A 25393-nucleotide genomic window follows, 5' to 3' on the forward strand; every position below is an offset into this window, starting at 1 on the left:
TGTCAGAAGTATGGGGAAGAGGGGGATGCATCTCATTGTTCTTAAAGAGGCTGTTGCCTCTGGGTCTTAGGACTTGTCTGGCATAGAAACACTTTGGTGGATTAAAGTTTCTGAGAGATAAAACTTAGTGAATGAATATTGTATAGAATCTCAGGTAGGGACCTGGGTATTTGGGGACTACTTTTGGTAACGGCATGGCATACTGTGGCCATTTGGGATGTCTTAGCTGGAGCTTGCATAAGAGAAACCTCCTAGATAGCCTTTCGACTCTATTTGGGATCTCTCAGTCACTGTAACCTTAGCTGTTACCTTGCTTTTTCCCCCTTTTGGTAAAGTAGGCATTTTCAGTCCCCTTTAGGTAATTTTTACAGTGCGTCTTTGCATTAGTAATTCTTCTCAGTCTTTGCTTGAGAATGAATTTGTTTCAGCCTTACACACTTGGAAGATGTATAACTGGGTATAGAATTCTAGATTGGTAATTATTTTCTTACCACTTGAAGTTATTCCAGTAACTTCTACCTTCTTTTATTGTAGATGAGGATTAGTTATTGATCCTTTTTTTCTTGTGGTGCTTTTAGGGTTTTTCACATTATCTTTATGGTTCTGCAGTTGTCTGGATCTGTTTCAGACTTTTTTTCTGAAGATTCATGTATTTCATCAATTCTCGAAAATTATAAATCATTATTTCTTTGAATATTGCCTTTTTCTTTTTTCTCCTTCTGGAATTTAGATTGCAAATATAATGCAACAAATATCTCATTAGTTCTCTCTTCCGTGTCTTAATTTCTTTTTCTTTTCTCATATTTTATTTCTTTTTGCTGCTGTTTGGGAGAATTTCTTTTTCTTTTTCTTTCTTTTTTTTTTTTTTTATCTCCCAGGTTAGTGATTATCTTTAAGTCCCATCTAATCATCTATTCAATTTTAATTTTAGTGAATATATTTTTCTTTTTTTTTTTTTTTTTTTTTTTTTTTTTAATCAGATATTTTTCAACGCAGGGCCTTTATACATGTACCTTCTTAGGTCTTTATTCAGATGTTGCCTTCTTAGTGAGAGTGTCTCTGAAAAGTCCTTAAGAGTTGGACTTATGGTATTGCACAGCTACTTGCTAAAGGTACTTAAGTATTAGGATAAAAAGTAAAGGATCTGTACTTATTTATAAGAGTCAGTAATGATCGGTTGTTAATTCTTAGATGGGTGTTAGATGATGAGAAAAGACCTGTGTTTTAGGTGAGTGGTATGGGGGAGGTTTTTTTAAAAAAATTATCTGACTTTATTTAGCATACCAATAATTTATCCTGGTAATAAATTAATATAAACAGTTATCAAAAAATGTTGGGTGTTTTCTAAGGAAAATGTTTCTTTCTGCAGTTGTGCACTAAAGTATATGGAGAACCATTTAAACAGCTGTTCTTTATAATTTTCAAATGCAAAAATGTGGTAACATTGAGTTTTTGAAGAGGAGTCTCTTTCTTTGTAATTCATGATTTAGATAGTTTGAGTTCTAAGGGTTTCAGATGCTATTTCAGTTCCCGCAAGCTACCACACTTGACTATAGAACTGACAGTTCAGAAATCATCTGATCCAGTCACCTAATTTTACAGATAAGGAATCCACTGGCATTGTCAAAGATTACAAAAACCAGTGAAAGGCAGAGCTTAGACTATAAATTAGAGGCAGTTCTTAGAAAGGCTCCAGAAACGTCTTTTGGGCTAAATAAGTAACATATATCACAAGAACTCTAGTCATATCTAAAATGACTCTGGTTTTACTTTATTTAACATTGGTTGAATTCTGATGGTTCTTTTGTAGTTCACAAACATATTTAGTCATCCCGACTATTGCTGTGTGTCACTGATCACTGATTGCCAGGCTGTTTATGCTTCTTTTCTCCTGGGATGTTTCGACTTTGGTAACTTTTCTTCCCATTCATTCTTCTGTGCTCATAACAGACTTATGTCCAGGGTGTCTGTTCTTGTTTGAAATTCAACATCAGCAGAAGGAGCTAACATGGTATTGATATCTATAAAACCATCAACATTTGAGTTTGGGGAAGCTCATTTCATTCAGAGTTATCATGTATCCTGCTCTGTTCATTTGAACAGTCACTGGTTCTGAGACCAGCTTTTGCAGAGAGGTTGTGGATTACTTCCTGGATGTCAGTATCCCACATAGCAATGAGCTTTCTCAGCACATCGAGAATATGCCATATAATGCTTCACATGATGTACCTTGGTGACTTATGTCTCAGCCTAATGGCTGCACATAGTCATGCTGCAAGCAGGCAAAAGGCTATACACTTATTTTAATTTAAACCACCAGTGATATGTGTGTGGCACATTTCATCGATCAGTAATAGAATATGCAAATTCTAGCAAGTCAGTTTTCTCTCAGGAGCCATTTTTGGGGGGAGTTTTTTTTTAAGCATACGTAATGTTAAATCCTATGATAAAATTTGTAGAGAGTAGATTAAATTATTATACATCTCAATTGAATAAATTTTAAGATGATAGGATAATAGATACAACTTTCTGAAGAAGTGGTTAATTCTTTAATTGTTGACAAGCAGACTTTTTTCTATTCATTGAGAATACTGAATGTAGTTGTACTTTTAAAATTGTTTTATAAAATTCCATGTCTTTGCAAAGTCAAGTTAGAAATAGTGCTTAACCAAGTTTGCTTGTTTAAAATTCTTTATAATAGAACACTTTCAATAAGTATTATAATTTGTCAGTTGCTAAGTTCCTGTATCCAGTAATGGCCTTTATCACATTTTTCTTAACTTTTTTTTTGAGTAGCTGTAAGTTTACAGAAAAATCATGCAGAAAGTGCTTGTACAGTATATAATAAGTTCCCATATGCTTCCCCCTCACATGCAGTTTTCCCTGTTATTAACATTTTGCATTAGTGTGGTACCTTTGTTATAACTGATGAAACAATATTATTATAATTATTTTATTAATTATATTCATAGATTACATTAGGGTTCACTTTTTGTATTGTAGAGTTTTATGGTTGTTTAAAAATGTTTATTCTGGTAACTTACATAAAACTTAAATTTCCCATTTTAACTACTTTCATGTATACAATTCAGTGGGTTAATTACATTAATAATGTTATGCTACCATCACCGTCCTCCATTACCTAAATTTTCCATCACCCCAAACAGAGCCTCTGTACCAATTATGCATTAACTCCCCATTCCACTTAGTAACCTTTATTCTAATTTCTGATTGTGAATTTGCATATATGAGTTATTTTGTATAAGTGAAATCAAATAATATTTGTCCTTTTCGTCTGGCTTATTTCACTCAACATGATGTCTTCAAGGTTGTTGTAGCATGTATCAGAATTTCCTTTCTTTTTACAACTGAATAATATTCCATTGTAAGTAAGCACCACATTTTATTTATCTGTTCTTCCATTCATAGACACTTGAGGTGCTTCCACTTTTTGGCATTTATGAATAATGCTGCTGTGAACATTGGTGTGCAAATATCTGTTTGAGTTCCTGCTTTCAGTTCTTTTGGGTGTGTATCTAGAATGGGATTGTTGGGTCATATGGTAATTCTAATTTTAACTTACTGAGGAACTGCCAAACTGTTTCCCAGAGGGAGGCATAATTTTACGTTTGCATCAACAACGTTACAAGGTCCTTATTTCTCCACACCCTCAACAATACTTGTTATTTTCCGGGGGTTTTTTAATAGTAGCCATTCTGGTGGTGTTTTGATTTGTCTTTCTCTCATGTCTAATGATGTTGAACATCTGTTCATATGCTTACTGGCCATTTGTGTGTCATCTTTGGAGAAATATCTGTTTTTTAATCCATTTTTTAATTGGGTTGTTAGTTTTTGTGTTGCTGAGTTGTAGGATTTCTTTTATATATCCTGGATAGTAATCCCTCATGAGATAAGTGGTTTCTAAGTATTTTCTCCCATCTGTAGGTTTCACTTTCTTAATAATAAGAGTTTTTTTTCTTCTTTCAATTTTTTCTGTTCAAGTAATTTCAAATTTACGGCATGTTGCAAAAATAATATGTACTCTATTCAGAAAACTCCAACATTCCCAGCCCACCAGATATCCAGTTCCACCAATTTTAATATTTTGCGCCATTTGCCATATGAATCTATTCATCTTTTTATCAATATATCATCTATCTTATCTTTCCTTATCTGTGTATTTATTTTCTGGTATTTGAGACCAGGTTACACACAGCATACTCCTTGAACACATAATACTTCAATGAGCATTTCCTAAGAACAAGGATATTCACTTATATATCACCTTAAGTGCAATTATCAAGTTCAAGAAATTTAACATTGATATAAATCTTACATTCTATATTTTGTTTTTTTTTCTCAGGTCCCAGTAATGTCCTTTTGAGCCTTTTCTCCTCCATTCTTAGGTCCTATCCAGGAGGATGCATTGCATTTAATTATTGTTTCTTTGGTTTCTCTCCCTTTTTTTTAAATTTTGGAAACATATACAACATAAATCTTCCCATCCCAAACCCTTCCAAGCATATCATTCAGTGGGATTAATCACGTTCACAATGTTGTGATAGGCTCACCGCCATTCATTACTACAACTTTTCCTTTACTCCAAACAGAACTACTTCACTCATTCTGCCTTAGCTCTCTCCCCATTGACCCTCCCCGAACTCTAGTAACTTGCTCTCCATCTTCTGTCTCTATGACTTTGCTTATTCTCTGATCTTTTCTTTGTACCAAGGGGCTTTTTAACATCCTTAATCTATAACAGTCTCATTTTGTTTGTTATCAACTTAACTTCAATAGCATACACTGTATCTACTGCTCTGACCCCTTAACTTTATGGGGTTCTTGTCATAAATTACATGTTTAAACATCGAGTCCAAAACTATTGATTTATCATTACATTTTATGCATTTGCCTTTTAGATCCTGTAGGAAGTAGGAAGTAGAGTTACAAACCAAAATTACAATAGTATTGGCATTTACATTTACCCGTATTATCTCTACCAGAGATCTTTATTTCTTCATGTGGCTTCAGTTAGTTCAGTCAATAGTCTAGTGTCCTTTCCTTTCAACCTGCAGAACTCCCTTTAGCATTTCTTTTAGGGTCAGTCTAGTGGTGACGAACTCCCTCAGCTTTTGTTTACTTGGGAATGCCTTAATCTGTACCTCATTTCTGAATGAGAGTTTGCTGATACAGAATTCCTGTTTGGCATTTTTTTTCCTTTTAGCACGTCAATATGTTGCCCCAGTGCCGCCTTGCCTCTGTGGTTTTTGATGAGAGATTGGCATTTAATCTTATTGAGGCTGCCTTTTATGGGACATGTTGCTTTTCTCATGCAGATATCAGAATTCTGTCTTTCCCTTTGGCATTTGACAGTTTATCACATTGCTTGGTGTGGGTCTGTTTGGCTTCATCCTGTTTGAAGTTTGTTGAGTATCTTGGATATGTATATTTGTGTCTTTTGGGAAGTTTTCAGCAATTATTTCTTTGACTATTCTCTTTGCCCTCTTTTCTCTTTTTTCTCCTTTTTGACTCCCACAATGTGAATATTGTTACACTTGATAGTATCCCACAGGTTCCTCAGGCTCTGTTCTTTTCTTCATTCTTTTTTCTTTCTATTCCTCAGACTGAATGATTCCATTGTCTTACCTTCAAGTTCACTGGTTCTTTCTTCTGTCAACTCCAATCTGCTGTTGAATCCCTCTAGGGAATTTTTTTTATTTCTGTTACCATAGTCTTTAGTTCTGTTCGGTTTCTTTTTGTAATTTCTCTCTCTCTGTTGCTATTCTCTTTGTGTTCCTCTATGTTTTTTTTTTTCGCTAATGTCATTTAGTTCCTTGTCCATGTTTTCCTTTAGCTCTTTGATCATATTTAGGACTGTTGTTTAAAAGTCTTTGGAATGTTCCAGTTCTGGTCCTCCTCACGGATGGTTTCTCTTGCTTTAAATTTAATCTTTGCATGTTTTGTAATCTTTTGTTGCAGCCCAGACATTCTGATATTAATGTGCTATTGCTGGAACTTAGAGTTTGTGGCATCTGTGCCTTAAGCTTGTATCCAGCTAGTGATTCTGACAGAGATTTCCTTAAGTCAGGAGCAAATAAAACAAAGCAACAACAACAACAACAACAAAAAATAATAAAGGAAGGGAAAAAAGAAAACACCTTTCCAGTCTTTTCAGATTGGCCTGTGTGAGTGCTCTTTTTCAGAGCTTAGCTATAGAAAGAATTTGGATAATAGCTCTTGGCAAAAGCGTAGGGTCTTCTCTGCTCCTTTCAGCACATGTTTCTTTTCTTGGGCCCTAGGAATTCCCTTGTTCATACAAATACAAATGTCCTCTTTTCCTTATGAAACACTTCCTCACAGTCCCAAGTACTGCAGTGTACTTCCCACAGCCATCAATCCCTTTCAGCAAGTGGGCTTCTACACAGAGGGCAAATTCTGGGATGCAAGACTGCAAGGAATTCCTGGTCCAGTACTTCAGGCTGCCATTAGACAGATTGGGGCACACATACTTCCTCTAAGTATGTGCATGTGGATTACTCTGTTCTCTCTGGAACCAGGACCAGGGACCTGCTCTGGGAACATGAGGGCCTTCATGCTGAGTTGGTTAATAGTGAAAGGGTGGCCAGTAAGGGCTCTAGGAGATCCTACCTTTTTTTTTTAAGATTTTGAGATAAATTAAAACTTACAGGAACAGTTGCAAAAACAATATAGACCCCATATATAGAACTCCAGCATACCCTGACCCCCTCCCCCAATACCCCGATCCACCAACTTTAACATCCTGTCACACCACCATTTCTTTCTTTCCCTCCTTCTCTCCCTCCTTCCCTCCCTCCCTATCTATCATCCGTCATCTATTGCTCTGTCCTCTGAACATAAGAGAGCAAGCTGCACACATCTTTGAACAAAGAATGTAATTCACATATACCTTTCCCATGAACAAGAACATACTTTTATGCAATCCCGTTAAGTGCAGCTAAGAAGTTCAAGAAATTCAACATTGATACAAAGCTTACACTCTATATTTCCTTTTTTTTTTTCTTGTGTCCCATCTGTGTCCCTTTGAGCCTCCTCTCCTCTATCCTCAGATCCCATCCAGGATCACCCTTGGCATTTAATTGTCATCTATTTAGACTTTTTTTTTTCAATTGTGGAAACAAATATACAGCCTAAATCTTCCCATTCCAATCCCTCCCAAGCATTCCATTAGTGGCATTAATCACATTTAGAATGTTGCAATGCTATCACCTTCCCACCATCCGTTACTAGAAATTTCCCTTCGCCCCTAACAGAAGCCCTACACTAATTTCTTAACTCCCCATTGCCCCTTCCCCACTTCTCGGAACCCCTACTCTACTATTCATCTCTATGGTCATATTCTCTGATACTTTCTTTGTGTTTACCGTCGGGCTTAAATTTAAACTTAAATCTATAACAATTTTGTTCTTCTTTGATAACAACTTAACTTCAATAGGACACATAAACTATGTTCCTGTATTCCATCATTCCCCCACCTTTATGTAGTTCTTGTTAAAAATTACATATTTTACATAGAGTCCAAAACCACTGATTTATCATTACAGTTTATGTATTTTAGATCCTGTAGGAAGCAAATAGTGGAGTTACAAATCAAAAATACAGTAGTATTGGTATTTATATTTACCATGTGATCTTTACTGGAAATCTTTTTTCTTCATGTAGTTTCAGTCAATTGTTCAGTGTCCCTTCCTTTCAGCCTGCTCATCTCCTTTTAGCGTTTCTTATAGGACTGATCTACTGGTGATGAAGTCCCTCAGCTTTTGATTATCTGGGAATGTTTTCATCTCTCCCTCATTTTATCCTCCAGGTGTTTAATTCTCCAAGACTCTGATGATTATTGACTTCTGTTTGTATTCCATTGTGGTCAGGGAATGTGCTTTGAACAAATTCTTTTTTTTAAATTTATTGAGGCTTGTTTTATGTCCCAGCATATGGTCCATTCTGGAGAAAGATCCGTGATTACTAGAGAAGAATGTGTGTCCCAGTGACCTGGGATGTAATGTTCTATATATGTCTGTTGAAATTCCCTATATCTCTCTCTCCTTTCTTTGTTTCTCTGTTGGTAGGGCTCTCTTTAATATCTGAAGTAGGGCAGGTCTTTTATTAGCAGGATTTGTTTGTGAAAAATTTAAGCTCTCCCTCAAATTTGAAGGAGAGTTTTGCTGGATAAAGTATTCTTGGTTGGCAATTTTTCTCTCTCAGAATTTTAAATATGTCATGCCACTGCTTTCTCATCTCCATGGTGGCCGCTGAGTACTCACTACTTAGTCTTATATTGTTTTCTTTGTATGTGGTGAATTGCTTTTCTCTTGCTGCTTTTAGAACTTGCTCCTTCTCTTCAGTGTTTGACAGTCTGATCAGAATATGTCTTGGAGTGGGTTTATTTGGATTTATTCTATTTGGAGTTCGCTGGGCATTTATGCTTTGTGTATTTATATTGTGTAGAAGGTTTGGGAAGTTTTCCCCAACAATTTCTTTGAATACTCTTTCTAGACGTTTACCCTTCTCTTCCCCTTCTGGGACACCAGTGATTCTTAAATTCGGATGTTTTATTTTATCTATCATATCCCTGAGATCCATTTCGATTTTTTTCCCCATTCTGTCTTTTATTATTTCATTTTCCGTCTGTGGTCCTTGAGGAGGCTGAGTTGTTGTTCAACTTCCTCTTATCTTGTATTATGAGTATCCAGAGTCTTTTTAACTTGGCCAGTGGTTTCTTTTATGTCCATAAGATCTTCTGTTTTTTTATTTACTCTTGCAATTTCTTCTTTATGCTCTTCTAGGGTCTTCTTTGTGTCCTTTATATCCTGTGCCATGCTCTCGTCATTTGATTTTAGTTCTTTGATTAATTGCTCCAAGTACTGTGTCTCTTCTGATCTTTGATTTGGGTTTGGGTTCTCCATATCATCTGGTTTTATCATATGCTTTAAGATTTTCTGTTGTTTTTGGCCTCTTGGCATTTGCTTTACTTGATCTCTAATTTGTCAGAACTGCAGCTTGGTGGCATACACTTTCTCTAACTAACCAGCAAATGGCGTCCATTAGTCACCTGTTCCCCTCAAGTCAGTTCTCCTCAACTTTGTCTTTGTGGTGTGTGGGGATCTGATTCTTGTGGGGTTCAATTGGTGCACTAAATTTGGGTGTGTTGTTGGTGCTGTCTGCCCTGAATGTGGGGCATGTGTCTGGGTGGTTAAGGAGGCAGGGCAGCTTTAATAGTCAAACCTCCCAGGTGTTCCCGGAGATTTAATGCTGTTGCAAGAGCCTAAGCCTTCATTTCAGTCTTGCCATAGATTGTCTCTGCTGCTGACCCACAAGTCCTTGGTATTGGTGTAGGGTCCCTGGGATTTCCAAGTGGGCCCCCCTTCCCAGACATGCTCTTCCAGGACCTCTGCTGAGGGAAGGCCGCTTCATGTCACAAGTGCGCGCAGGCCCACCAGGGAAGACCTGGGTTGCCGGGCCGTGCAGGGGTGCTCCCAGCCTGCTTCAAAGATGGTTGAATGGGACGCGTTAACTTTCCCCTTTTCATACAGCTCTGCCCTCCCAGCTTCAGGACAGTCAGCCGTGGGTGCGCTAAAGGCCACTGTCCACGGCCGATACTGTGGCGTGTGCGCAGTGCTGCGGGAAAGACTCCCCATCACACTGGGTTTCTTGCCGTGGCTCTGGGCTGTGGGTCCGGCCCTCTGGGGAGATGGCTGCAAGGGGTGTGGTTTTTTTCTCCTTTTGGCTCCCCTCGTCCAGAAACAATCAACAGCGGGTGTAGGAAGGGGTATCCTCCACGCCAGACACCAAGGTGTTGGCCCAGCCCGCTCCTGCGTGTGCTTCACTGCACGGTGCTCACTGCCGTATCTGCAGCTGCTCCCTTTTTGTTTTTTTTAAATACAAGAACTAGTCCTTCTCCAAACGCCAGCCCACAGTTTCCCCACACTGCAGCGCAGCCACTGGACTTTCAGCCGGCTCACTCACTCGTTTCAGAATGCAGAGTCCCGGTTTCACCAACTGCACAGTCCCTGTGGATTTAGCAGACCTTGTCTGGCTGGTTCATTCTTGGAACGGATGTTCTGGGTCACTTTCTGGTTTTTATCTAGTATTTTTCACGGAGGTGTCATTTTGCCTTGTCTCACCTAGCTGCCATCTTAGGTTCTTCCGATCCTACCATTTTTAAGATGTCTTTTTCTTGATTTGGTGCTCGCCCTGTTAGTACAATCTTTTAACTGTTTTCTGGAGCTTTGAGAAAATGTTTCTGTTAGTTCCTGTTGATTGTTTGAAGATTCTTTAATGTGACAGGGCCCTGGAGTGTCTCTGCTACCTTCATTGTGGTGGTGCCTCTGGTGCACAGAGTTTTTTATTTTGATGAAGTCTGATTTATCTATTTCTGCATTTGTTGCTCATGCTTTTGGTATAAAATTCTAAGAAACTGTTGGCTAATATAAGGTCCTGAAGATGTTCCCTACATTTTCTTCTGGAGTTTTTATAGTTTTAGTTCTTTTATTTAGGTCTTTGATCCATTTTGAGTTGATTTTTGTATATGGTGTGAAATAGCAGTCTACTTTCATTCTTTTGCATGTAGATAGCCACTTTTCCCAGCACTGTTTGTTGAAACTATTCTTTCCCCTTTGAGTGGACTTGGCACCTCTATCAAAAATCAGTTGGCCATAGATGTGAGGTTTATTTCTGAATTTTCAACTCTGTTCCATTGGTTATATGCCTGTCCTTATGCCAGTACCACACTGTGTGACTGTTGTACCTTTGTAATAAGTTTTGAAATCAGGAAGTGTGAGTTCTCTAACTTTGTTTTTTTTTTTTTCTTTCAAGATGGCTTTGGTTATTTGGGGTCTCCAGAACAGTGTGGGGAACACAGGCTTTTCCTAACATTTAAAATGTTGTTTTTGCTGATTCACTGCTCATCCAGTTACTGAATCCCTTTATCTGTTTTCTGGAGCTCTGAGGAAGATGGCCGGAAGTCACTGGGCATCATATTCTGCTTTGAATCAGAACTGTGTTACTGCCTTATCCCCCCCAATTACTTATTGATTGTTTGAGGGTGGCATCTTTTTTTTTTTTGGTGATCCCTATGGAGATTTACATGCAGTTTTTAATAAATGTGTATAAATGGAATTGAAATAATTATATATTAATCAATAGATAATAAGAGATAATGAATAGTTGGAAAAGGGGAAATCAGAACTGAAATGTGCCTTTTCTCCCATTTTTCTAACAACAGGCTGTATTTACTATATAATGCTCATTGTTTCTTCTACATCATCTCTTACTTTCAATTACCTCCGCTGTTCTTGTTTTTTATTTTTGTCTTTCATCTAAGTTCATATCCTGTAGCTAAACTGGAAGAGAGGTTTGCATATGTGACTTCCTATAGCCTGGTCAATATGTTTTTTAAACATCTATTTATTGCAACAAAATCTCACTTAAATACTTGTCTTATGGAGCCGATTAAAATGGAATTTTACCTGTAACTTTATTTTAGCTGCTTTATATCCTTTTGTAAATAGGTTTGAATATGTAGTAATGATGAATGAGTATTTTGCATATTGTGCCTATTTAATCTTCAAACCAAGATGAACATTTTTCAAATGGACAGATGCATTTGTCTTATTTTCTGTTTGTATAGAGATCATTGTAGATTCATATGCAGCTGTGACAGATAATACAGACAGATTTTTCATATATTTTGCTCAGTTCCCCATAATGGTAACATTTTGCAAAAGTGTAATTCACTGATCTTACTCAGTTTTCTTAGCTGTACTTGTTTGTGTGTGGATGTGTGTTAAATGCTATACAATTTAATCTCCTGTTTCTGTTTGTAAATCCACCATATCATAGTCAAGATACTGAATAGTTGGAATACCACAAGGCTCTTTTGTGTTGCCAACTTGTAACAACACCTGCTTCCCTTCCCCCCACCCCCTTAGCTTCTGTCTCCATTCCTAACATCTGACAACTACTAATCTTTCCTTCATTTCTGAAATGTTTTCATCCCAAAAACATTATATAAATAAAATTATATGGTATGTAACCTTTTGGGATTCACTGTTTTCATTCAGCTAATTCCCTGGAGATTCATCCAATTTTGTGTATCAGTAGGCTGTTCCTTTTTCTTGCTTATTTTCTGCTTTTCAGATAGAGAACTTTCACATGGTTTAAAACCTAGTTTCTGCTTTGTATGCCTAGTAATCTATTTTTTTAATAAATATTTTTGTCTTAAATCTAGGTGACAAAACACGACCACCTTCCTCAAGTCCGTCCAGTATTATCCGCCGCACTTCCTCCCTGGATACACTTGCTGCTCCATACCTTGCAGGACATTGGCCTCGTGATAATCATGGGCAAGCTGCACCTAGCATGAGGGACAAAGCTACACAGGTAGGTTTGTTAACAGTTCTTATCCTGAAGTGGTGTACCCTGATGCTGTTTCTCATAATATAATATGTTCTGTTCTGTGTTCAGATTCTGAAAACATTATCGTGTATTAGAATTACCTGAGGAGCTTATTAAAAGTGCAGAATCTCAGGCCTAACCTCTAGTAGATCTGGGAATGTGCATTTTAAAAACAGGCCCCAAAGTAATTCTGTTAGAGTTAATTTATGGATGCACCATCTCCTATTATTATTTAGAGTTAGTTAAGAACTAACTAATACTAGGTGAAGGAACCTTGAGTGAAATAAACCAGAAATGAAAGGGCAAATATTGTAAGGCCTCACTAATATAAACTAACTATAATGAGCAAATGCTGAGAGTTGAATTTGAGATCATAGGTTATCATAGGATAGAATGTGGGCAGAAATAGGGCAATAGACGATGCAGGAGTACAGAATTTTCATAAAGCTTATTGTAAAGACTCCTAGATGTTACAGCAGTCACATCTATTCCTGAGTTTTAGCTGTTATTTAAGAGATGTTTATTTGGTAAAAATTTATATACTTTGTAGCACATTATCTAATTTAACCTGTATGGTCAGTTCAGTTTATTTGAACAACATAATTACATGGAACCTAGAACAGGGAATGAGATCTTGTTATTGTTTACAGGTTAATGTAATACCCGGATACATCCCAGAATATCTGTGCAGAAAATAAAAGAGTATTTGCAAAGTCCCCTTGAGGGACTGGGGTAAAATGTGGAAATATAAAACTTGGGAATTCCTGATAATCTCACAAGTATTAGGGACTCCCAATTTAATAAGTCAAGCCCTTGATCTTGGGGCTTGCCCCTATGAAACTTATTCCTGCAAAGGAAAAGCTAAGCCTTCTTATAATTATGCCTAAGAGTCACTCCTAGAGAATCTCTTTAGTTGCTCATATGTGGCTTCTCTGTCTCAGTCAACCTGCAAATAAACTCACTCACCTTCCCTCTACATGGGACATGACTTCCAGGGATAAGCCTGGCCCTGGTATTGTGGGATTGAGAATGCCTTCTTGATCAAAAGGGGGAAAAGAAATGAAACAAAATAAAGTTTCAGTGGCTAAGAAATTTCATATACAGTTGAGAGGTCATTCTGGAGGTTATTCTTATGCATTATATAGATATTCCTTTTTAGTTTCTAGTGTATTAGAATAGCTAGAAGGAAATACCGGAATCTATTGAACTGTAACCCAGTAGACTTGATTCTTGATGATTGTGTAACTATGTAGCTTTTATTATGTGATTGTGTGATTGTGGGAACCTTGTGACTGACACTCCCTTCACCCAGTGTATAGGCAGGTGAGTAATAAACTAAAGAAAAAAAACATATAAATAATGGGAGGGGTGGCGATAAGGGGTATGGGATATTTTGGGTGTTCTTTTTTCTTTTTTTTTTCTTTATTTTGGAGTAATAAAAATGTTCTAAAATTGTGCCAATGAATGCACAACTGTATGATGATACTGTGAGCCATTGATTGTATACTTTGGATGGATTATATGTTGTGTGAATATATCTCAGTAAAATTGCATCATTTAAAAAAAGGACTAATATTTTTAATATATGGAATTTGGATTTAAAGGTTTATAACAGTAAGGATTACTTAAGTTCCATATAACCTTAAATTTTGTGTCAAATCTTCATGTGTTGGGAGCTGGTACCTGTAAAAGTGTGAATCATATTACATTCTGATTCTATAAACATAAATATTCTGACAAAGGTACTCTGGAAGCAAAGTTTTATACTTTCAGATGTATAAATTTTTTTCAAATAAAGGTGTTGAAGGGATCATTTAGATCTACCCCCTCATTTTACAGATGAGGAACTGAGGTCCAAGATCATATAGCCAGTTGGTGATTGCATCTTAGTTTGTTATACTTTCCTTCATATTACTTACCATAATTATAATTGATTAAATATTTCTGTCATCATTTGTTTAATGTTTCTCATACTCACTAGCTTGTGAGCTCCAGGAAGGCAAGGACTGTGTCTAAGTTGTCCATTGCTGTTTTTCTGTCCCCAGGATTTAGTCCTGTGATTGACATACAATAAGTAGTCAAGGAATGTTTGCTTAAAAATGAATGAGCAGAGAGGGAGGGGCAAGATGGTGGCATAGAAAGGTGTTGAATTTAGTTAGTCCCCTGGAGCAACTAATAAACAACCAGGAACAACTAGTAAATAATCTGGAACAACCTCTGGGGGACAACTGTGACTGTCCACACATCGTACACCAACCTTGATTGGGTGGAATGGCTGAGATCACAGCATAAAGTCTGTAAATAAAAACTGTGCAACCGTGCCAGGAGCCCCCTCCCCCCACAGCAGGCTGAGCTGCACCACCTCGCTGTGGGAGAAAGCAGCATTCCCAGAGTGAGCGAATATAGTGCAACCTAGCCCCAACTGGGGTTTTAATTAACAAATGTGGACTGCTGAATACAAAGCTACAAACATAGACAAACCCCTAAGAAGCAGCGAAGTACCCTGAGGTTGCTCCCAGTGGAGACGAGGTTAGGCTGACAGGAAAAAAAATTTAATTAAAAAAAGGAAGGAAAAATACAGAGGCGTTTAGAGACAACTGACCTTAGAGAGCCAGAAAACTCCTGCATCCTGGGAAAGGGAGCCCAGAAGACCAGGTGCTGTCTCTGACCAACAGGCAAAACTGGGGTGCTGTGAACTGGCTCTGAAAGGGGGCTTTCTTTTCCTTTTTCTGTCTCTCGTCCTGAGTGGTTCAGTGGAGAGAGCCTAAGCCATTTTCAGTTCGCAGTGCTCTGACCCAGACAGGTGGAGTTAACAGAGTCAGAGAAACAAAGGACTGGAGAAATCTGATGGGTGAAAAATTACCTAATTTTTATGTGCTCTATTTGTGTTTTGGAGAGAGGTTGAAGATATTCATATGTTGATAGCTGTTTTATTTTATTTTTTTTTTTAAAGGTTGTGCTGTATGTGTTTAAGACCTCAAACTTCCTTTTAAAACAAATTCCTTCTCCTTTGGGAAGTGGCTTTTGACTTTATATTACTGAGATACTGAGTCTCTTTTACAGTAGAGTTCAGTCTTAAATCCGAGAAAGTTTATTATGTGGTTTATTTCATTATGAATCTTGTTGTCGGGTACTGTCTAAATTAGGTACCATTTCAGTGCTAATGACTGGCAGCATGCCTAAACTTGAGTATCGATGCTGTCTTATGTTAGCTGTTATATGTGTTTTAAAGTGACAGTGATTAAATAGTTGAAATAGCGCTTGTGATGATTGTAGTTCAGGTTACAATGCCTTATTATATCGAATCTCAATTATTTGTCTGTGGGTGTTTGTTTCACGTGATTTCTGTTTCGGAGAGGCAACTATATAGAGGCTAAATGCCTTTTTTCCTCCCCATGCTTCCTTTTGTCCTTCCCTCTACTTATGCTTATTACTATTTAGTTACATGCTTAAGAGCTCAGGTTCTGGAGCAAAACTGCTTGGGTTTCAATCCTTGCTTTGTCACCCAGTAGACTACAAGTGTTTCTTCAGGTAGTTTCTTAGCATCTCTGTGCTTCTGTTTTCTCTTTGTAAAATGGGTTAAATAATAGTATATTATGGGCAGTAAACAAGGAAACACTTGCAAAACACTTAGAACAGTGTCTTGTCACATAATAAGCATTCAATAAATGTTTGTTATTTAAGTTGCCTCTGATTATTTTTTTTAATCATCATTTTATTGAGATATATTCACATACCACGCAGTCATACAAAACAAATCGTACTTTCGATTGTTTACAGTACCATTACATAGTTGTACATTCATCACCTAAATCAATCCCTGACACCTTCATTAGCACACACACAAAAATAACAAGAATAATAATTAGAGTGAAAAAGAGCAATTGAAGTAAAAAAGAACACTGGGTACCTTTGTCTGTTTGTTTCCTTCCCCTATTTTTCTACTCATCCATCCATAAACTAGACAAAGTGGAGTGTGGTCCTTATGGCTTTCCCAATCCCATTGACACCCCTCATAAGCTACATTTTTATACAACTGTCTTCGAGATTCATGGGTTCTGGGTTGTAGTTTGATAGTTTCAGGTATCCACCACCAGCTACCCCAATTCTTTAGAACCTAAAAAGGGTTGTCTAAAGTGTGCGTAAGAGTGCCCACCAGAGTGACCTCTCGGCTCGTTTTGGAATCTCTGCCACTGAAGCTTATTTCATTTCCTTTCACATCCCCCTTTTGGTCAAGAAGATGATCTCTTCTTCTTTTTTAGTTGCTATTGAAATGGTATCTTTTTCTTGAGTGTCTCTTCAGTTTGTTCATTTCTAGCATAAAGAAACATTACTGACTTATGTGCATTAACCTTGTATCCCGCTACTTTGCAAAATTTGTTTATTAGCTCTAGTAGCTGTATCGTCGATTTCTCAGGGTTTTCTAGATATAAGATCGTATCGTCTGCAAACAATGACAGTTTTACTTCTTCTTTTCCAGTTTGGATGCCTTTTATTTCTTTGTCTTGCCGGATTGCCCTGGCTAGCACTTCCAGCACAATGTTGAATAACAGTGGTGACAGCGGGCATCCTTGTCTTGTTCCTGATCTTAGAGGGAAGGCTTTCAGTCTCTCACCATTGAGTACTATGCTGGCTGTGGGTTTTTCATATATGCTCTTTATCATGTTGAGGAAGTTTCCTTCAATTCCTACCTTTTGAAGTGTTTTTATCAAAAAGGGATGTTGGATTTTGTCAAATGCTTTTTCAGCATCTATTGAGATGATCAATTGATTTTTCCCTTTCGAGTTTTTAATGTGTTGTAATACATTGATTGTTTTTCTTATGTTGAACCATCCTTGCATGCCTGGAGTGAACCCCACTTGGTCATGGTGTATGATATTTTTAATGTGTCTTTGGATTCGATTTGCAAGTATTTTGTTGAGGATTTTTGCATCTATATTCATTAGGGAGATTGGCCGGTAGTTTTCCTTTTTTGTAGCATCTTTGCCTGGTTTTGGTATTAGATTGATGTTAGCTTCATAAAATGAGTTAGGTAGTGTTCCATTTTTTTCAATGTTTTGAAAGAGTTTGAGTAAGATTGGTGTCAGTTCTTTCTGGAAAGTTTGGTAGAATTCCCCTGTGAAGCCATCTGGCCCTGGGCATTTATTTGTGGGAAGATTTTTGATGACTGATTGGATCTCTTTGCTTGTGATGGGTTGGTTGGGGTCTTCTATTTCTTCTCTGGTCAGTCTAGGTTGTTCATATGTTTCCAGGAAATTGTCCATTTCTTCTACATTGTCCAGTTTGTTACCAGACAGTTGTTCATAATATCCTCTTATAATTTTTTTAATTTCTTCAGGATCTGCAGTTATGTCACCTTTTTCATTCATTATTTTGTTTATATGGGTCTTCTCTCTTTTTGATTTTGTCAGTCTAGCTAGGGGCTTGTCAATCTTGTTGATCTTCTCAAAGAACCAACTTTTGGTGATATTTATCCTCTCTATTGTTTTTTTGTTCTCTATGTCATTTATTTCTGCTTTAATCCTTGTTATTTCTTTTCTTGTACTTGGTTTAGGATTGGTTTGCTGTTCATTTTCTAGCTTCTTCAGTTGATCCATTAGTTCTTTGATTTTGGCTCTTTCTTCCTTTTTAATATATGCGTTTAGTGCTATAAATTTCTTCCTTAGCACTGCTTTTGCTGCATCCCATAGGTTTTGGTATGTTGTGTTCTCATTTTCATTCGTCTCTATGTATTTAGCAATTTCTCTTGCTATTTCTTCTTTAACCCACTGATTGTTTAGGAGTGTGTTGTTTAACCTCCAGGTATTTGTGAATTTTCTAAGTCTCTGATGGTTATTGACTTCTAATTGTATTCCATTGTGGTCAGAGAATGTGCTTTGAATAATTTCAATCTTTTTAAATTTATTGAGGCTTGTTTTATGTCCCAGCATATGATCTATTCTGGAGAAAGTTCCGTGAGCACTAGAAAAGTATGTGTATCCTGGTGATTTGGGATGTAATGTCCTGTAGATGTCTGTTAAATCTAATTCATTTATCAGATTGTTTAGGTTTTCAATTTCCTTATTGGTCTTCTGTCTGGTTGATCTATCTATAGGAGAGAGTGATGTGTTGAAGTCTCCCACAATTATTGTGGAAACATCAATTGCTTCCTTTAGTTTTGCCAGTGTTTCTCTCATGTATTTTGTGGCACCTTGATTGGGTGCATAGACATTTACGATTGTTATTTCTTCTTGCTGAATTGCCCCTTTTATTAGTATGTAGTGGCCTTCTTTGTCTCTCAAAACATCCCTGCATTTGAAGTCTATTTTATCTGAGATTAATATTGCTACACCTGCTTTCTTTTGGCTGTAGCTTGCATGAAATATTTTTTTCCATCCTTTCACTTTCAATTTCTTTGTGTCCCTGTGTCTAAGATGAGTCTCTTGTATGCAACATATTGATGGTTCATTTTTTTTGATCCATTCTGCGAATCTATATCTTTTAATTGGGGAGTTTAATCCATTTACATTCAACGTTATAACCGTGAAGGCATTTCTTGAATCAGCCATCTTATCCTTTGGTTTTTGTTTGCCATATTTTTCCCCTTTCTCTATTAATATCCTTTATTGTACCCATGCCGAACCTCTTTAGTACTGAACCTTTCTCCTAGTCTCTCTGTCCTGTCTTTGTTTCTCTGTCTGTAGGGCTCCCTTTAGTATCTCCAGTAGGGCAGGTCTCTTGTTAGCAAATTCTCTCAGCATTTGTTTGTCTGTGAAAAATTTAAGCTCTCCCTCAAATTTGAAGGAGAGCTTTGCTGGATAAAGTATTCTTGGCTGGAAATTTTTCTCACTCAGAATTTTAAATATATCGTGCCACTGCCTTCTTGCCTCCGTGGTGGCTGCTGAGTAGTCACTACTTAGTCTTATGCTGTTTCCTTTGTATGTGGTGAATTGCTTTTCTCTTGCTGCTTTGAGAACTTGCTCCTTCTCTTCTGTGTTTGACAGTGTGATCAGTATATGTCTCGGAGTGGGTTTATTTGGATTTATTCTGTTTGGGGTTCGCTGAGCATTTATGATTTGTGTATTTATGTTGTTTAGAAGGTTTGGGAAGTTTTCCCCAACAATTTCTTTGAATACTCTTCCTAGACCTTTACCCTTTTCTTCCCCTTCTGGGACACCAATGAGTCTTATATTTGGACGTTTCATATTATCTATCATATGCCTGAGGTCCATTTCTATTTTTTCAATTTTTTTCCCCATTCTTTCTTTTATGCTTTCATTTTCCATTCTGTCATCTTCCAGGTCACTGATTCGTTGTTCAACTTCCTCTAGGCTTGTACTATGAGTGTCCAGAATCTTTTTAATTTGGTCAACAGTTTCTTTAATTTCCATAAGATCATCCATTTTTTTATTTAGTCTTGCAATGTCTTCTTTATGCTCTTCTAGAGTCTTCTTGATTTCCTTTATATCCCGTACTGTGGTCTCATTGCTCATCTTTAGTTCTTTGAGTAGCTGCTCTAGGTGCTGTGTCTCTTCTGGTTTTTTGATTTGGGTGCTTGGGCTTGGGTTATCCATATCGTCTGGTTTTTTCATATGCTTTATAATTTTCTGTTGTTTTTGGCCTCGTGGCATTTGCTGAACTTGATAGGGTTCTTTTAGGGTTTGTAGACCTATTGAAGTCCTTATCTCTAATTTATCAGATCTACAGCTTCGTGGAGTACACTTTCTCTAAATAACCAGTGGGTGGCATCCACGAGCCACCTGTTCTCCACAAGCCAGTTCTCCCCTGCTTAGCCTTTTTGATGAGTGGGGGAGTGAGTCTTGTGGGGCCCAATTGGTGTACCAAGCTTGCGTGTGTAGTTGGTGTTGCCTGCCCTGTATGTGGGGCGTGTTTCTGGGCAGTCGGGGAGGGGGGATGGCCCTAACAATCAAATCTCCGTGGTGATCCTAGAGTTTTAAAGCTGCTGCAATAGTCTAATCCTTCAGTTCAGTCCTGCCACAGTTTGTCTCTGCCACTGACCCACAAGTCCTTGGTATTGGCGTATGGCTCCTGAGATTTGCAAGCGGGCCCCTCTTCCAGGCCGTGCACCCCGGGTCCTCTGTTGAGGGATGACTGTGCTATGTCACAGGTGAGTGCCGTCCCCCCAGGGCAGTTCTGGGCTGCTGGGCTGTGTAGGGAGGCTCCCAGTCTGCTCAAATGATGGCTGAATGGGGCTTTGTTAATTCACACTGCTCCACCTTCCCAACTCTGGGACAATCAGCTGAGATTGCAGGGAAGGCTAATGTCCACGCCCAGTTTTGTGGTGTGTGCCTGTTATTTGAAGCACTTCCGTCACACTGGGTTGTCTGGGGCAGCTCTGGGCTATGGGGTTGGCGATGGGCAGGAGTGTTTCCTGTCCACCAGGATGGTGGCTGTGAGCGGACACCCCCCTTTTCTTGGGAAGTTGTGGTGTTTAGTGAATTTTCTCAGCCACTGAATTATTGTCTTTTGTCTCAGAGCTCTCCTAGTTCTGCTCTTGACTTGACGTGCTCAAATTCAAAGCCTTTGAAGCTTTCTGTATTGGGCTTCTTAGAGTAATTGTTTTAGAAAAAGAAAAAAGGATTAAAAAAAAAAAAAAAAGAAAAAAACGGGCCCTCCTCAGCGATCTAATGGGTTATTGAAATGCTAAGAGACAAAGCAACCAGGGCCATTAGGGAAAGGTCCACAGGGCAGAGAGATCAGCTTTTCTTCGGGATTTGCATATACGCCTTAGGGCCTGAGCTCCGCCCTTCCCCTTTCTATGTTCACCAGAACTCCAAAAATCCTTTGCTTTTATTTTGGAGTTTTTCGTGTTGTTTTTTTTTTTCTATGACTGTCTCCTCTCTGCTGGGCTGGCTGCTCTCAGATTCTCTGGTGTCTGGTCTCAGTCTATCTATGGTTGGAGTCTGGATCAGTAGAATGAATTTCCGATAAGAGCAGCCACTGCAGTTCTCCCTTCTCCTTCCCGGAGCTGACAGCCCCTCCTCCCACAGGACTGAGCCTGGCAGGGAGGGGCGCTGGTCCCCTGGTCGCAAAAACTCACAGATTTCGCTGATCTCAGCAGTTCCACGTTTTCATGAGTGTTGTATGAAGTATCCCCGAAGACAGATTGCTCTGTGGTGTCCAGTCCACGCAGTTCCTGGCTTTCTACCTACTTTCCTGGAGGAGTAACTAAAACATACAGCTCACCAGTCTGCCATCTTCTGCCTCTGATTATTGTCAGATTAGAACAAGGATGGCATATAGGTTTCATCTTCTATACTGCATTGATCAATTGCTGTTAGCTTTCTGGAGCATTATGTTGGAAAGATTCAGGCTACAGATTGCTGCGACTAATTAGCAATTTCTGCCCCTGGTGAGGGTCTGGGAGTACTTGTAATGTATTAGGTATATACCATCACTGATCCAGAATCTCATATTGCCTGGTGTTATAGAAGACAGTAGGATTAGAAATAATTTATATTACATTGTAGATAGGTTCTTTCAGAAAATAATTGTAGACTTTGACAAGTCATTGTCATGTTCTCTGAGGTCTGGTTTCTTTATTTGTGAAATAATTATGTGAGACTCTAAGGTCCTTTCCAGCTTCTAAGTCCATGTAATAAATAATCTTCCTCTCTACCTCCCCATTTCCTCTCTCCCCCTCCACTGACATTTGCTTTTATCATGAGAGTGAATAAGATTTTACTGTACCTTGATGATTACTTGACACAAAGGTAACAAAAATGTGGCATCATTCTTTTTTAACTGTATCTTTGGCAGACATTACTCATTCCCTGTGAGCTCGTATAGCCTGAAACAACTTCTCACCCAGTGCTCCAGCATACCATTGCCGTTGATCAGGGCTGGCCTGCAAGACTGCTTACAAGACTAATTTCCCATTTCTCTTTAGAGTTTGGTACAGAGCTTAATGCCACAATGCCACCAACCTTTGTCTTCAGCTACCTCTCCCACCCCCTCAATGTTATCTTAAAGATTCTAGTTTGACAGTTTGCCACGTTGCCTTCCTAAAAGGTTATATGAATTTATATTCCCAGCATTATTTACTTATTCTATTAGCTTAATTTAAACTACCTAATTTCCAGAGGCTGCCTTTTGTATTGTTTGACTATTCCAATTTAGGGGGAGAAAAAGTGATTTGGGGGTTCTTCTTATACAAAAGTATTCTTTTCAGAACTTCCTTAACTTCCTAGGCCTCTTTACTTTAAAGGTGGCTTTTTCCGCAGGGATTTTTTTTTAAAAAACAGTTTTATTCACACACCATACAGTCCATCCTAAGTGTATCATCAGTGGCTCCTGATATAATCACACACATTCACCACCACAATCAATATGAGAACATTCCCATTTCTTCTGGGAAAAAAAAAAAAAGAATCCTATGCCCCTCCCTTATATCCCCCTATTAGTTTTAGCACTAGTTACAGCTAGAGCTATTAGGCAAGAAAAAGAAAAAAGGCATAAAAATTGGAGAGGAAAAAGTAAAACTTTCGTTGTCCTCAGACGACATGATCCTATATGTAGAAAGTCCTGAAAAATCTACCACAAAGCTACTAGAGCTCATAAACAAGTTCAGTAAAGTGGCAGAATAGAAGTCAATGTGCAAAAATCAGTAGCATTTCTCTACAATAGTAATAAGCAATCTGAGGAGGAAATCAAGAAAAAAATTCCGTTTACAGTAGCAACCGAAAGAATCAAATATGTAGGAGTAAATTTAACGAAGGACGTAAAGGAGCTATGTATGGAAAACTACAAAACATTTCTAAAAGAAATCAAGAAAGATATAAATAGATGGAAGGACATACTGTGCTCATGGATTGGAGACTAAATATAGTTAAGATGGCAGTTCCATCCAAAATGATTTACAGATTCAATGCAGTATCAATCAAAATCCCAACAGCTTACTTTGCAGAAATAGAAAAACCAGTAATCAAATTTATTTGGAAGTGCAGAGTACCCTGAATAGCCAAAAACATCTTGAGAGAAAAATGGAGTTGGAGGTCTCACATTTCCTGATGTTAAAGCATATTACAAAGCTGCAGTGGTCAAAACAGCATGGTAACCGGCATAAGGATAGATATACTGACCAATGAATTGAATTGAAAATTGGGGATAGACCCTCTCATCTATGGACAATTGATTTTTAAAAAAATTTATTTATCAAAAAATTAAAAAAATTTCAAACAAAACAAAGGAATAAGAAAAACAACCTAAAATAAGTACATTGCTTCCAACATGTTCCTACCATACCTGAGAAAATTTACAAACCATAATCGTTTCTGAGCATTCCCATAATATTAGGGTTACCCTCAATAGCTTATCTGTTCTTATTAGATTATCATTCCCCCTTCACTAGTTGCTGTCTATCTCTAGGTCCCCTACATTCTACAATATTAAACATTTATTTTACATTTTTCACAGAGGTCACATTAATGGTAACATACACTATCTCTTTGTGTCTGGCTTATTTCACTCAGCATTATGTCTTCAAGGTTCGCCCATGTTGTCATATGTTCACGACCTCATTCCTTCTTACTGCTGTGTAGTATTCCATCATGTGTATATACCACATTTTGTTTATCCACTCATCTGTTGAAGGACATTTGGATTGTTTCCATCTCTTGGCAATTGTGAATAATGCCACTATGAACATCGGTATGCAAATATCTGTTCGTGTCACTGCTTTCAGATCTTCTGGGTATATACTGAGAAGTGAAATTGCTGAATCAAAGGGTAACTCAATATCTAGGTTTCTAAGGAACCACCAGACTGTCCTCCAGAGCAGCTGTACCATTATACAGTCCCACCAGCAATGACTAAGAGTTCCAATTTGTCCACATCCTCTCCAGCATTTGTAGTTTTCCTGTTTGTTTAATGGCAGCCATTCTAATTGGCACGAGATGCTATCTCATTGTGGTCTTAATTTGCATCTCCCTAATAGCGAGTGTGTGTTTTTTAGCCATTTACATTTCTTCTTCAAAGAAATGTCTTTTCAAATCTTTTGCCCATTTTATTATTGGGTTGTTTGTATTGTCGTTGAGTTGTAGGATTTCTTTATATATGCAAGATACCAGTCTTGTATCAGATACATGGTTTCCAAATATTTTTTCCCATTGATTTGGCTGCCTCTTCACCTTTTTGTCAAAATCCTTTGAGGTACAGAAGCTTTTAATTTTGAGGAGTTCCCATTTATTTATTTTTTCTTTCATTGCTTGTGCTTTGGGTGTAAAGTCTAAGAAGCATCCTCCTAATACAAGGTCTTGAAGATGTTTCTCTACATTATCTTCTAGGAGTTTTATGTTACTGTCTTATATTGAGGTCTTTGATCCACTTTGATTTAATTTTTGTGTAGGATGTGAGGTAGGGGTCCTCTTTCATTCTTTTGGATATGGATATCCAGTTCTCTCAGCCCCACCTATTAAAGAGACTGTTATGTTACAGTTCAGTGGGTTTGGGGGCCTCATCAAAGATCAGACTAGAGCTTCCAGTGCAGTGTTGGATAACAGTGGTGTCAGTGGGCATCCTTGTCTTGTTCTTGATCTTACAGGGAAAGCTTTCAGTGTTTCAACATAAAGCATGCTGTTAGCACTGGGTTTTTTTATACATATCCTTTATCATACTGAGGGAGTTTCTATTCCTAGTTTTCTATATGTTTTTATCAAGAAGGGGTGCAGGATTTTGTCAAATGCATATTCTGCATCAATGGAGATATTCATTTTTTTTTCCTTAATTCTGTTAGTGGGGTGTATTACATTAATCAGTTTTCTTATGTTGAGCCACCCTTGCATACCTGGGTAAATCCTGTATCAGAGTGTATAATTCTTTTGGTGTACTGTTGGATTTGTTTGCTAGTATTTAAGATTTTTGCATCTATGCTCATAAGAGATATTGGTCTGTAATTTTCTGTGGTTTGTTTATCTGGCTTTGGTGGGAGGGTGATTTTGTCCATATAGAATACGTTAGGGAG

At 37.8% G+C, this 25393-nt stretch overlaps 1 protein-coding gene across 3 annotated transcripts in view; it reads left to right on the forward strand.

The window, feature by feature from the left end:
- FAM117B (family with sequence similarity 117 member B) overlaps positions 1–25393 on the forward strand; it is a 226081-nt gene that overhangs the window by 68263 nt on the left and 132425 nt on the right. For all 3 annotated transcript variants that reach the window (XM_037850254.1, XM_037850255.1, XM_037850253.1), the window contains exon 2: positions 12266–12417. In XM_037850254.1, the coding sequence (XP_037706182.1) occupies positions 12266–12417 (152 nt within the window). The remainder of the gene's footprint in view (positions 1–12265; positions 12418–25393) is intronic.

This window comes from Choloepus didactylus, chromosome 9, assembly GCF_015220235.1.
Source record: "Choloepus didactylus isolate mChoDid1 chromosome 9, mChoDid1.pri, whole genome shotgun sequence".
NCBI classification, from domain to species: Eukaryota; Metazoa; Chordata; class Mammalia; order Pilosa; family Megalonychidae; genus Choloepus; species Choloepus didactylus.